At 41.1% G+C, this 13,597-nt stretch overlaps 1 protein-coding gene across 1 annotated transcript in view; it reads right to left on the bottom strand.

Moving 5' to 3' along the window:
- The window catches only part of PSMA5 (proteasome 20S subunit alpha 5), a 241,901-nt gene that overhangs the window by 183,450 nt on the left and 44,854 nt on the right, over nt 1–13,597 (bottom strand). The window contains 1 exon segment of the mRNA XM_044076882.1: nt 1,397–1,499. Coding sequence (XP_043932817.1) covers nt 1,397–1,499 — 103 coding nt within the window.

Raw genomic sequence — 13,597 nt, 5'->3', positions numbered from 1 at the left:
TAAATCTGAGATGTAGTTAACACTGGGAGCCATATAAGGATTGGGACTGAATATATACAGGACGTTTAAAAGAAAAATGACACTGTGGGTGAGAATGTGTGTGACGTGGTAAAGTGGGTGTTACTTTGGTCAGCTTTAGTTTGGACCCGAATTTTCAACACTGGGATTTTCCCTTTAAGAGAAATTGCGCTTGGTGCAGAGAGCTGTATCTGAAAATACTGTGTGTATCCATTTTTGTTCTAAGTGAACATCCCCACCATGTCAGTGGTGATGACTGAGGCTCCTTGACTACTGGCCCAGAGGAGGGACGTCACATTGATGACAAGAGTTTTGAGGTCACAATCTTTTTAGTTAGGAAACTCTGAGGTCTCTCAAGTTAAGTGAAGTTTAGACTAATACATGCCAAAAGGGGCATTAGTAACAAGTGGTCTGATGAGATACACGTAAAGGGGAATTAAGATGTCTTTAAATCTAAAAGAGATGCCTTTGGAAATTAGATGAAACACAAATAAGGCTTTCCAAACTACTGTGCAGACCTGAAGGTCAAAAGAAATAGAAAGGAATTATCAACAAAGAGTACCTAGATCTCTTACAACAATGTCTTATTGGAGGGGGGAGTCATCTATATGGCATGGAAAAAGGTTTTGTTTACCAAAATTAACCGTACAATTTTTTTTTTTACATTTAATTTGAGACCACTGCTTTGCACCAATTTCTGACCCAGTCTAACACATTTTGGAGTAATTTTGAATAAGGGAAAGATCAAGAAACAACGCCCAAATTACAGTCATCTTCAAACATAGGTCAGGAGTGTTGGCCTGAAGGTCGGAGAAATAGGTTCATAGGATGATACTAGGCTACTGGCCCACAGGCCCTTATAAGCCTCGCCAAGAAATCTGCCCATATTCCCTCAAAGTCGGTACCCGTTTTAGATGCCAAACAGGACAGAGCCTAACACTGAGCCCTTTTACATACCATCGATAACTTTTTTGCCTTCAGAAGCAGTAAATGCAAGTCTGACAACATGTTCTGTCAGGCAACCAGTTTGCTATCCAAAGCACAACAAAAGGACTTACATTACAGTTAACAAAAAATGTGAAAACAGTTACTAAAACAGCTTCCTCCCCAGCCTGATACTATCCAAGCAATGAAGATTTCATCAACATTTTGCCGTATGGCTGCAACCAAGTATAAGGGACTGGCACATAATACTGATACAGGCTGGCAATGGTGATAATTAGCTTACAGCATCTCAGATGACATAAACAAGCACAGTCATTCTTCAGAAAAGCACCATCTAGAAACGTTGTTTCCTCAGTTGTTAACACTTCTGAAGTGAACAGCTTCAAAGCCTTTACATTTATGAGCTAAATGAAAACTACCATAGGCATATTACCTTGTGATAGGCTTCCTGTAAAGAACTCTGTGCACCCTCAGAAGCAGACCCAATCGCTCTTGCATCACACTGTACAAATGTACCTGACGGATCCATGTGAAACCTATATCAAACAGAAAAGAAGACATAAAAACTGTAACCATATGCACCAAAGTTTTTCTGATGTGGAGTGACTGAATGTTTAGAATGTTTACACAACAGTAAATAAAACAGTGAATCAAATCAAGCCTATGCACACTTCCCATGACTTTTTTCTAAGTGCTTTTGGCTGTGGCCACTGACCACCATGCCTCCCAAATGGACTCTACACATTCATTCACTTTCCAAGGGGGGGGGTGTCTGTAGAGACCGTCACACAGACAGGCATGAAGGCTGTTTGTGCTCTTGCTGGCAACCCTGTAATGACGGCATAACAAAGGCCTTGTCCTCTTCCTATGAATACAGGATGAATGACCCATATTACTGTGGGGACCCCAATGCTCTCAGATACTACCTCTGAAGTAGTTTTGTGAATGAATGCCTGCCCCAGGCCATCCCATTCAGCATCACCCCTCCATTCCAAGGATTATCATGCTAGATGCTCCTGGTCCACTCCTCTCACACAGGAGGGGCATGTACATCCTTCCCACATCAGCTCTGACAGACGCCAGAGACACTAAATGAACTCAGGCAGGCTAGGAGCAGGGTTGCCAGACATCCCTACTTGAGCGGGATTGTCCCGGGATCAGCAGCCCGATCCTGAGTCCTGAGCTGCAGGTTAAAATCCCAGCGAAACAGCCTCCGCTTTGTTGTTTTTTTTTTTATTGGCCCGTATACCGGCATACGGGCCAATCAAAAATTGCTAAACACGGAGCTACTTGTGTTTAATGCGGAACTGTGATGTTCCACATTAAAGACCCCCCACCCCCCGCTTTTTTTTTTTTTTTTTTTTTTTTAAGTAGTTAGGAAAAGTTCTCTAGAAAGGATACACGGTAGTGCTTTTGTCAATCCCTGCCCCAAGCTCAATTTCATAATATTTATGACAATAGAATTTTTAGCTTCCTTTCAGAAGACAGCTAAAGGCAGATTTCCTTTATTCTTCAAAGAATCAAAGTCACATTCCAGTTGCCCCCCCCCCCCCAGGAAAAAAAAAAAAGACTCCAGAATAAGTCTATGCCATAACAAACCTGCTTCAGCCCAAACTTTTAAAAACATTACATATCAGTCTGTAATAATATGATTCTTCCTAAGAAGCCCAGAATAGTAACTTTGGATTTTAGGGCTACCTGACACCATATTCACATCTCTCCAGAATACAGAATATTACTCAAATGAAAGTTGGCAACAAGCATTTGCAGTCTGCAGTTCTCCCTTTTATTTTGTGGCAGTGGCATTCAGGTTACAGGGTATTTACATATTACCTCAACTAAATGACTGTTTAATGCATGTCCAATAACAGAAAAAGCTCCTAGAGGACGTGGGCTGCATTATTCCCCTTCTGGGATCCTTAATATTCAACTCTGATAACAAACTCAGATTTCATAAGTTGTCATTAAAAATATTTTAAAGATGTAGCTAGGCATGTGCACAATGACAATTTATATGTGCTTGATTTAATTAATGCTGTATAATCACTTTCTGTACAGTAAAAGGCAAGGTCACCCTGCCAATGAGGTCTCTTTCCCCTCTGGGTCACATATCTGCATGCTGCTGCACCATGATGTTTGTAAAGGTCAAGTTTCAACATCACCTAATACTTCTTTGGAATCAGACGGCCTTCTCCTTGGGGGGGGGGGGGGCAATTTTTTTAAGAGGGTCTCTGTAGGAGCAAAACATAATCAAAGGTTTGGGAGCGGATATGCTTTTCTGGTACTTTCTCTAGTATGGGAGGATCACTGCAGATCTGAATTCTGAGACAACACGAGGAATTAAGTCTTTGGTATTAGCTGAATGAGGTTTCTTTTTCAGATGGATAATGTGTTTTTGTGTGATGGACAGATGGCATAGACACTTGAGTGGCTTAAAGTGCTTACAGCGTTTCAAGAAATAAGTGAACCGATCATCAGATCCTGAGGAGTTATTCAAAGTTAGCTGGCTTATGAACGGACAACTTTCTTGAAACATATTTTTGATAGTTAAGAAGAGACTTTGGACTGGCACCGATTACAGGCAGAATCAGGAAGTGGACAGCTACTCAGCATACCATAAACACAAACTTAAGACTGGTTTTAAATCTAACACACACATATAGGTCAAACAATTTATGTAAAGTAAAAGCTACACATTTTACTTGTACTCAAAGCCTACTTCATATGACAACAAAATGACAGTAAAAAATGAGTGGTCAAAAAATTACACATTATCTTAAAGCTTATTTAGTATGAAAATGTCTTATCATCCAATCATTTCTTCATCCTTAGTTTAGGCTGCTATCAATGGGAAAGAACTGGTTTTGTTGTTTATTTGGAATGCCAGAAAGCTGGTTAGCAACAGCGCTGGTACTGTAACGCAAAGACCAAACAGTGTAAGGGAAGGTAGACACAAGTTGGTAGAAGCTATATTCAGCCTTGATTTTCAAGGATGCAAAGGTGGAGCTATGTGTTTACATTTTTTTCCAAGGGGAGCTGTAGGATAGGTCAGTTAAGATGCCTGTGTTTAGGTGGCAGAGCAAAGCAGGCTGGCTATTACTGCTACGGCTATGATTTTAAAAGGTTCGAATACTGCATGATCTGATAATGTAGTTTACACTGCGGTCATTTATTAAACCTAGCAAGCCAACTGTGCTAGGAGACTTGACTTTCAGTTTAATTTAATGCAACAGTAAGATCCCACTTCCCACTACAACATTAGGTGTAGGACTCCACAGAAAATTGTATCCACAGAAGAAATGCCAATGATAGAGTGTTATTCCTTAGTTAGGATTCAGTGATGACAAAATCTGATTTGTGTTGTGCTAACTAATCATGTAGTATGTTTCTAGCATTAAGAAGGCAGACTCAAAGTCTGTTTTCAAGACAGTAGTCATTGGAAGTCGGTTGAATATATAAACAAGAGAGGGCAGGAGTATATCAGATGTCACCACACAGCAGTAAATACAGCATCTAATGAAAGTAGAGCTGAGAATTAAATGTGTATTGATGGGTAAAGATATGCAGTGTTTTCTGTCCAATACATATTTTTCTAAGAACTATCTGCATCTAAGGAGGAGCATCTGTATGTATGTTCATTTGCATGGGAAGGTGCATTCCTGTGCTGGGAAGCCATTGTGACAAGGTACAAGGAAAGACTTACAGAGGTAAAGGGTTGGTTGGAGGACTTTGATGTCAGAAGATAAAAGTTGTAGTGGCCTGCCATCGCCCAGAATGATACCACAGTACAAGGACAAAATGATTGACTTCAACAACTGGCTAAGCTTCTGGTGTCATTCTAAGGGGATCCAGTATCTGTCTGCCTGGGACAACATGGTCGACAGACCACAATGCTTTGCCAGAGATGGCCTGCACCTGTTGCCCCTGGGATTCCAGATACTGGCTAAGAGTCTTGCCACCCCTATAGTGCCTTTTTTAGGCAAGGTTTAAATTACAAATTCAAACAGGAACAGGCAAGCAAAAACTGAGGGTAATGCTACTCAATGCTAGAAGTCTAAATCTCAAAATGCACTCACTTGAGGCACACCTTAAAATAGAGAACATAGATATCTGTGCAGTGACTGAGACCTGGTTCAAGGCTCTAGAGAGCACCCCTGCATTACCAGGCTATAATTCATACCACACCTTTCGACCACCTAACCCAGACCGAAACACTAAAGGCAGAGGCGTGTCCATATTCATGAAGGATATACACACCTCCAAGCTAGTTGCTCAGCATAATGCATCCGAAATTATCCAAGTTCAACTAACTCTGGGCAAGACTGCAATCCAGATTGTAACTTGCTACAGACCCCCCCACCATACCCCAGGATTCCCACTCCTCTTTTCTTGATACACTGGAAAATATTAGGGTACAACCCAACACCCTAATAATGGGCGATTTCAACTACCCCACCATTACCTGGGAAAACTACTCATGTACCAACTCTTTTGCTCAACGTTTTCTGGAATTCATCCCTTCCAATGCCTTGGATCAATTTATCCACACCCCCACCAGGGGCAGCAATATCCTAGACCTGGTCATCACCAACATGGACGACCAGTGTTCCACACCAGAGGTCAATTCCTCATTGGTCAGATCTTGCCACAAGCTACTCACCCTAGACATCCACATCCTGCTCCCACCCCACCAATTAGGGAAACAACCGTAAAAATTTCTCCAAAGCCATCTTCACGTTTCTTAAGACAGAAGTGGCAAATTTCACGACACCCATGCAGATGGGCAACGGAGGTACAACTGCTGAATCCTACACAAATGTACTTAATAAACACTTCCACAAGTGCATGGATTGTGCTATCCCCAATAGAACCAAGATGCTATCCTCCAAAAAAAGGAAGCCAATCTGGTGGTCTTCTGCCATAAAACTACAACAGAAGAAAGAAACTGTTGCAAAAAAAGAGTAAAATCCCATGACTGGAGGAACTCCCTGGTCAGCTTCAGTAAGAAGCTGAGATCCCTCATAAAATCCTCCAACACTAGTTATGAAAACAAAATCACCACTGATTCTAAAGACAACCACAAAGCATTCTATAGCTATGTCAAGAATCTCAATGGCAACCCTCAGATCTGGTCTGAGTTATAGCACAATAGCACTAAATATACAGAACCAACTGATATTGTCAACATCCTGGCACATAGGTTCAGTGCTAACTTTACCCCCCCCCCCCCAAAAGGGCCCATCTCTACGCCAGAAGAATGCAAAGTTCCTGTAATCATGGCTGCACAGGTAAAAACCTCACCTCTCCAAAGCCAACAGCACAGCATCCATGAGACCTGACAATATCCCAGGCTGCCTTCTACACAAACTACAGAATAAACTGGCACCCCACCTAAATACCATGTTCAGTCATAGCCTCACCTCAGGCCTTGTGCTCACTGAATGGCGCACCGCGACAGTTACCCCACTCCACAAAAGAGGGGGCTACAACAGACCCCGGGAACTACTACCCTATTAGCCTGACAAGCCTGGTCTGCAAGGCCATGGAATGTATCATCAAGGAACTCCTAAACAAAGACATTGGAGATCTCCAAACTCTGGACCCCACACAGTTCGGGTTTGTAAAAAGCAGATCATGTCTCCTAAACCTGATAGACTTCTTTGAAGCAGTCATCAAAGCCATAGATGAGGGTAAGGTGGCTCGCACAGCCTATCTAGATCTTGCCAAGGCGTTCAACACCATCCCCCACTCTGGAATTATAGATAAACTCACTAAACTAGGTATAAATCCCTATATCACAAGCTGGGTTGCCAACTGGCATACTGACAGAACTCACACTGTGAAAGTAACAGACTCCAAATCAGACTTTACACCAGTGACAAGTGGAGTACCACAGGGTTCATTCCTGAGTACTCTCCTGTTTGGTATCTAATTCTCTGAAGTACAGGCTAACACAGAAGGTCTTTGGCTAACTAAGTTCGCAGATGACTGCAAACTAGGAGCCATAATCAAAACTCCTACCAATGTGGATATCCTACAAAAGAGCCTCACTGAGACAGATGCCTGGTGTCAAAGCCATGGCCTCAAGCTCAATGCCAAAAAGTGTAAAGTCATCCCCTATGGTAAAAACTCTGTACCCATGGACTACCACATAGACAGTAGTCTACTTAACACTGAAAGTGTGACAAGAGACCTTGGGACACAGGTGACAGTAGTCTCTCCTTTGATAATCACATCGCCACAGTGGTCAGGAAATCCTTTTACGTGGCACACCTCATCGCAAAAGGTTTCTCATACAGAAAAAAAAAAAAAAAAGAGAGAGGTCATTGTTCTGCTCTACTCATCACTCATTAGACCCATTATAAAGTATAATGCCCCTTTTGATATGTACCTCACAAGAAATCTACAACAACTGGAAAGGCCGCAGAAATACCTCACAAAGAGGATAACTGGCCTCAAACAGATGCCCTACACAGACAGTCTACAAAAACTCCAGCTTTACTCAGTCGCATATCGCCTACTCAGAGGCGATCTCTGCCTAACATACAAAGCTATGTCAAACCCAGAGCTGTTGGACATGCTCCACTTAAATAAATCCCAATCCCTCTGAGCGACACACGCTAGGGACCTAAACCTTGTCACCACAATAAACAGAACATGCTAGAGGGATAGATTCCTGTCCCAGAGACTTATCATACTCTGGAACAGACTACCAATGTCAAACAGAGCTCCTCATTAGCACTCCAAGAAAAATATTGACGATTGCATGGGAAATTCACCCGGGGATCACTTTTTTGGCTCTGCTTGACAGCGGCACAGGAAAATAATTTTCTTGGGTGGCGAAAGCCAGGGTACCTTTTTGGCTAGGCTTGTATAGGCCCTAGGGCCAATAGCCTAGTACCTACCTATGAACAACTTTAAAACCTAGTTTGCAGGTAATGCATATCAGTAAAAAAATGCTTCACACTCAACCATTTTACGCCATGTTTTTGTTTACCATGAGCTAGATTTTCACTCAGAAGAACTGATATGTGCCCAAACCAGCACAATTTGTATGAATTCTTACAGTACCTTGCTCTAGCATTAATATAGTACTAACTCAGGTCTATATTAGAACACTGAAGTTTCACAACTTTGAATGTTCTAATATCGACCCCTATTCAGCGAACACTGAAAATAGCGAAGCTGCAGAAAACCAATTTTTTTTCCTAGGGAAAGATTTGGTTGTCCGTTTCTGTTGCTTCACTATTTTCAGCACTGTGGTGGAACGTTACTGGTCAGGTTCAGGTAAGTGTGCGATTGTTTGGACGTGAGGGTTAGGGTCCGGGTCAGGTAAGTGTGCGATTGTGTGAACGTGAGGGTTAGGGCGGGGTAGGTGAGTTAGGGTTAGGGCGCAGGTGAGGTGAGTGTGCGATAGTGACGGATCTAAGGGTTAGGGTTAAGGTAAGTGGATAGTTAGTGCTATATGTACAGTTTAGTGTAGGGTTAGATGTAAGATTTTAATTGTATGTGTGTGGATTGCTGTTTGTTTGGTGTGCTTGTGTTGTGTGTGTGTGTTTCGGAACAGCAAATTTTTTCCCTTGGAAAAATTTGCTATTCTGAATGTTCGATGTTGTCAGCGTTCGCTGAATAGGGGTCAATATTAGAACATTCGAAGTTCTGAAACTTCAATGTTCTAATATAGACCCCACTAACTCTACAGAGGGATGGACACACAGCTACAGAAAACTTGACAGATTCCACAGGTCTATGATCATACAATCTGTGAAACAAAACAAATTTCCATAATAACTCAAACTCACTTCAAATTTAACTTCAACAGAAGTAAATAAACATATTTCCAACACTGCATAACAACCAGAATAAGGAGCAGCTTCATTTACCTCACTATTTTTCTGATATCATAAAATTAACTAATCACCCAAATGAATGGAACAGATATAAATGTGTGTGCAAATGTGTGTAAATAACATACACAAACACACACAATCTTGCATTACTTTAAACTGAGCATTTTAAAGTTAAGCTAAACTCCACCTTACACTGAAATGGTACACACTCAAGACATTTCCATTAATAAAACATTAAGTCTCTAGAATAAGTTGTCTTGAACGGTCCGCATATCTGGCTTTATCAGTAGGCTATGAAAGCCAAGACCAAACCAGCAGCGTCGAAGGATAAATTATTTAATAATACACTCCAAAACAAAGCTTTCGGGTACAAACACCCTTCTTCAGTGTGTAACAAAAATTCCAGCAAGAACCCAACCATATATACAAGCCCAAAAGACACAGCCAGCCAATAAAAACACAACACTAGTTAAAATTAATAATTAACTACATTAGACAAAAATTACCATTTAGGTAATAAAAACAGCAGCATTATAAGCACATTTGTTTTTGTTTCAAGATAGGTTTCAAAGTAACATTTCCATTTAACCCTGGTACTTTGTCAGCATTCAACTTGAGTCATCATCTTCTTTCGGCTGTTCCCGTTAGGGGTCGCCACAGCGGATCATCTGTTTCCATTTCTTCCTGTCCTCTGCATCATGCTCTTTCACACCAACCGCCTTCATCTCACCACATCCATAAACCTTATCTTAGCCTTCCTCTATTCCTCTTACCTGGCAGCTCTATCCTTAGCATCCTTTTCCCAATATACCCAGAATCCCTCCTCAGCACATGTCCAAACCAATGCAATCTCGCCTCTCTTGCTTTGTCTCCAAACTGTCCAACCTGAGCTGACCCTCTAATATACTGATTCCTAATCCTGTCCATCCTAGTCACACCCAGTGCAAATCTTAACATCTTTAACTCTGCCACATCCAGTTCTGACTCCTGCATTTTCATCAATGCTACAGTCTCCAACCCATATAACATAGCTGGTCTCACTACCCTCTTGTAGACCTTCCCTTTCACTCTTACTGGTACCAGTCTGTCACAAATCACTCCTGACACTTCTCCACCCATTCCACCCTGCCTGTACTCTCTTCTTCACCTCTCTTCCACACTCACCATTACTCTGAACTGCTAATCCCAAGTACTTAAACTCATTCACCTTTACCAACTCTACCCCTGCATCCTCACCATTCCTCTATCCTCCCTCTCATTACACACATATATTCTGTTTTAGCCCTGCTGACCTTCATTCCTCTCCTCTCTAAAGCACATCTCCACCTCTCCAGGGTCTCCTCAATCTGGTCCCTACTTTCACTACATATCACAATGTCATCTGCAAACATCATAGTCCATGGGGCCTCCTGTCTAATCTCATCTGTAAACCTGTCCATCACCACTGCAAATAAGAAAGGGCTCAGAGCTGATCCTTGATGTAATCCCACCTCCACCTTAAACGTATCTGTCACTCCCACTGCAGTCCTCACCAATGTCACACTACCCTTGTATATATCTTGTACAACTCTTACATACTTCTCTGCCACTCCCGACTTCCTCATACAATACCACAACTCCTCTCTAGGCACCCTGTCATATGCTTTCTCTAAGTCCACAAAGACACAATGCAACTCCTTCTGACCTTCTCTGTATTTCTCCAACAACACTCTCAGAGCAAATATTGCATCTGTAGTGCTCTTTCCTGGCATGAAACCATACTGCTGATCACTAATCATCACCTCCCTTTTTAACCTAGCTTCCACTACTCTTTCCCATAACTTCAAGTTGTGACTGATCAATTTTATCCCTCTGTAGTTACTGCAGCTCTGCACATCACCCTTATTCTTAAAGATAGGTACCAAAACACTTTTTCTCCACTCATCAGGCATCCTCTGACTTTCCAAAATTTCATTAAACAATCTGGTTAAAAATTCCACTGCCTTTTCTCCTTAGCACCTCCATGCTTCCACTGGTATGTCATCTGGGCCAACAGCCTTTCCATTCTTCATCCTCTTCATAGCTGTCCTTACTTCCTCCTTGCTAATCTGCTTCACTTCCTGATTCACTATCCCCACATCATCCAACCTTCTCTCTCTCTCATTCTCTTCATTCATCAGCCCTTCAAAGTACTCTTTCCATCTACTCAACACACTCTCCTCACTTGTGAGTACGTTTCCCTCACTGTCCTTTATCACCCTTACCTGCTGCATATCTTTCCCAGCTCTGTCCCTCTGTCTAGCCAATTGGTATAGGTCCTTTTCTCCCTCTTTAGTGTCCAATCTCTCATACAACTTGAGTATCCATTTATATTCAGCTACATCTAACTTATTGCCTAAATCACCCCCCCACACCTTATTAGGATGAAATATCTGAAGCATTCTAAAGTAAAAAAAAAAAAAAAGAAGTGTTTTACATCATTTTCCATACAATGCTAAAACATTAGTTAATACATTTCTCTTAATCTCGAACATGTACTCTGTTATACGGCCTTTCAACCTTAGAATACACTTGCCCACATAAAATGCTATACACAATGAGCATGTAGCTAAATAAATCACATCTTCTGTTAACCTTGTCTCCTTTTTTTGGTTTATCAGTAGGTTGCCATTTGAATATCTAGCAGGACATCTTTCCTTTTGGGACAGTTCTTCCTGTACCACAGCTTCTCCTGAAGAGACATCTTCAGGAGTCTCCCAGCCATTCTTAGCTATCATTTGCCACAGTCTCATTTTACTGGTACAAGACTGACTGGCATATTTGGCTTAGGCTCACTGGTCACATAGAGATGGCAGAGATTTCTTCTATACACATGCAAACATCTTCCCTACAGACTATAAAGGATATTGGTTCAGCTGCTTTATTAACAATTTCAGCTTCAGTTTGTGAATTCCGACAGTGTTTGGATTTATCGTTTCCATTCCTACCGGAGTCTTCTAGAATAATAAATACATTTTTTGTCTCTGTTGATTCATTTACAGCATTTCCTTTCCCCATATCAGCATATTCCTTTTGTAGATCTATAAATGTTCCTGACTGACAGCAGCTGAGTTATTCTCCTAAAAATTTTGATTGATCACAATTTACTACTTCACACGATGAAACACATTCCTTATTCATTGGTTTGTTAAGTACTAAGCAAATAATCTGTCGACCATTACAAGCCTAGCCAAATAAATCCCAAAGGTAACACTATTTCCATTAGGTTTACAGGTAGTTAGTAGCTGCGCAGTACTAAAGACCACTGATGAACCTGGCCCAAATTTCCTAATGCCCACAAGCACGGTCTGGTTAAGCAACTTGCTCATAGTCACATAGATGGCAAATGAGGGCAGAGGAAATCAAACCGTTTATGACAGGAACTCAGCTCACCGCCTTAACCTTCTGTGCCAACTGCCAAACTGATCCACTAGTACTTTATAAAATGTTTTGGCTTTTGGCAGTTCCATTCCCAAACTACATCTTGCAATTATGGCTACCTTAGCGGAAGGGTCAATGCAGAAATGTTGGGTGCAAATTTTGGAAGACACTGCACTATTTTTAAGAATCGCTGTAATGTTTGTCCATCTTTTCTGCATCTTGCTTTAGATATTCGGACATAAAACATTACACCATGACACCTCACAATCTGACAGATCTGGAGTGCTTTTGCAGGAAGAGTGGACAAATATTGCCAAGTCAAGATGTGCCATGCTGAAAGACTCCTACCAAAGACTGAATGCTGTAATTAAATCAAAAGGTGCTTCAGCAAAGTACAAGTTTAAGGGTGTGCACACTTATGCAAAAAGCTAATTGTACGTTTTTATTTTTTCCCCTACAACAGAGTTGTTTGTTTTTCAATTGAATAGTACAGGTTATATGTCACATTAAAGATAGAAAAAGTTTCGAAATAATTGTGGCCTCATTTTTTATATCACAAACCCCTGACATTTTAACAGGGGTGTGCAAACTTTTTATATCCACTGTATATATACACACATTTCCTTGGTCTAGACGCATATCAAATAATTAAAATGATTCTTTCCTATTTGCCTGGGTCAATCTGAAGAACAAACTGTTGTACCCACTGCAGCTTAAACCTATTAAGCAGGTTGCTATGATGGGTAATTAATATTCTGTTTACCTGTTCAATAGCGGTGTTTAGTCCAATGCTGCCCTGGAGTGTGTCAAGTAACCAGATAATCCATCTAAGCCCATCAATATTGGGAACTCATACAATTTCAACACCTGTAGTCTGGCTGCAGGTCTCTTATACAGTCCTAACTGCTTAATGTGAAGGTCACATCTTACGTTAAAGGTTTCCAAAGGGATAACCATGCCCCCCTCTTCTGTAGGATCCAATGAGAGAACATTCAGCTCAACTTGCCATCACAGCAAAGGAATACATCAACACTGTGGAGTAGAAGACATCCTGCAAAACCACAAATGAAATTAAAAATATCTGGAATCAATTTACAAAGTGTAGTAATTATGACTCCAATCTTGTCTTCAAGAAAATTTCTTTGGTAGCAGGACTATCAATTTAACATGTGAAATACCACTGGTGCCTCCTACAATAAATCGGCAAGAAACTTCCTAGATTACACTTGCGGCATATAAAGAATCTCATGGTAAAAGATGAATGGTGACTGCTACAAGAAATCTCTCATCATATCAATCTGCAAACTTTCAAACAAGCAGCCTAACACATTGTGTATTTTCAGGACCACTTCAGACTGATGCAAATAATCATACTATAACTAGGA

The sequence above is a fragment of the Protopterus annectens genome, chromosome 7.part0 (assembly GCF_019279795.1).
Source record: "Protopterus annectens isolate FY-2018-M chromosome 7.part0, PAN1.0, whole genome shotgun sequence".
Lineage (NCBI taxonomy): Eukaryota > Metazoa > Chordata > Ceratodontiformes > Protopteridae > Protopterus > Protopterus annectens.
This window is presented reverse-complemented; position numbering and strand designations above follow the sequence as displayed.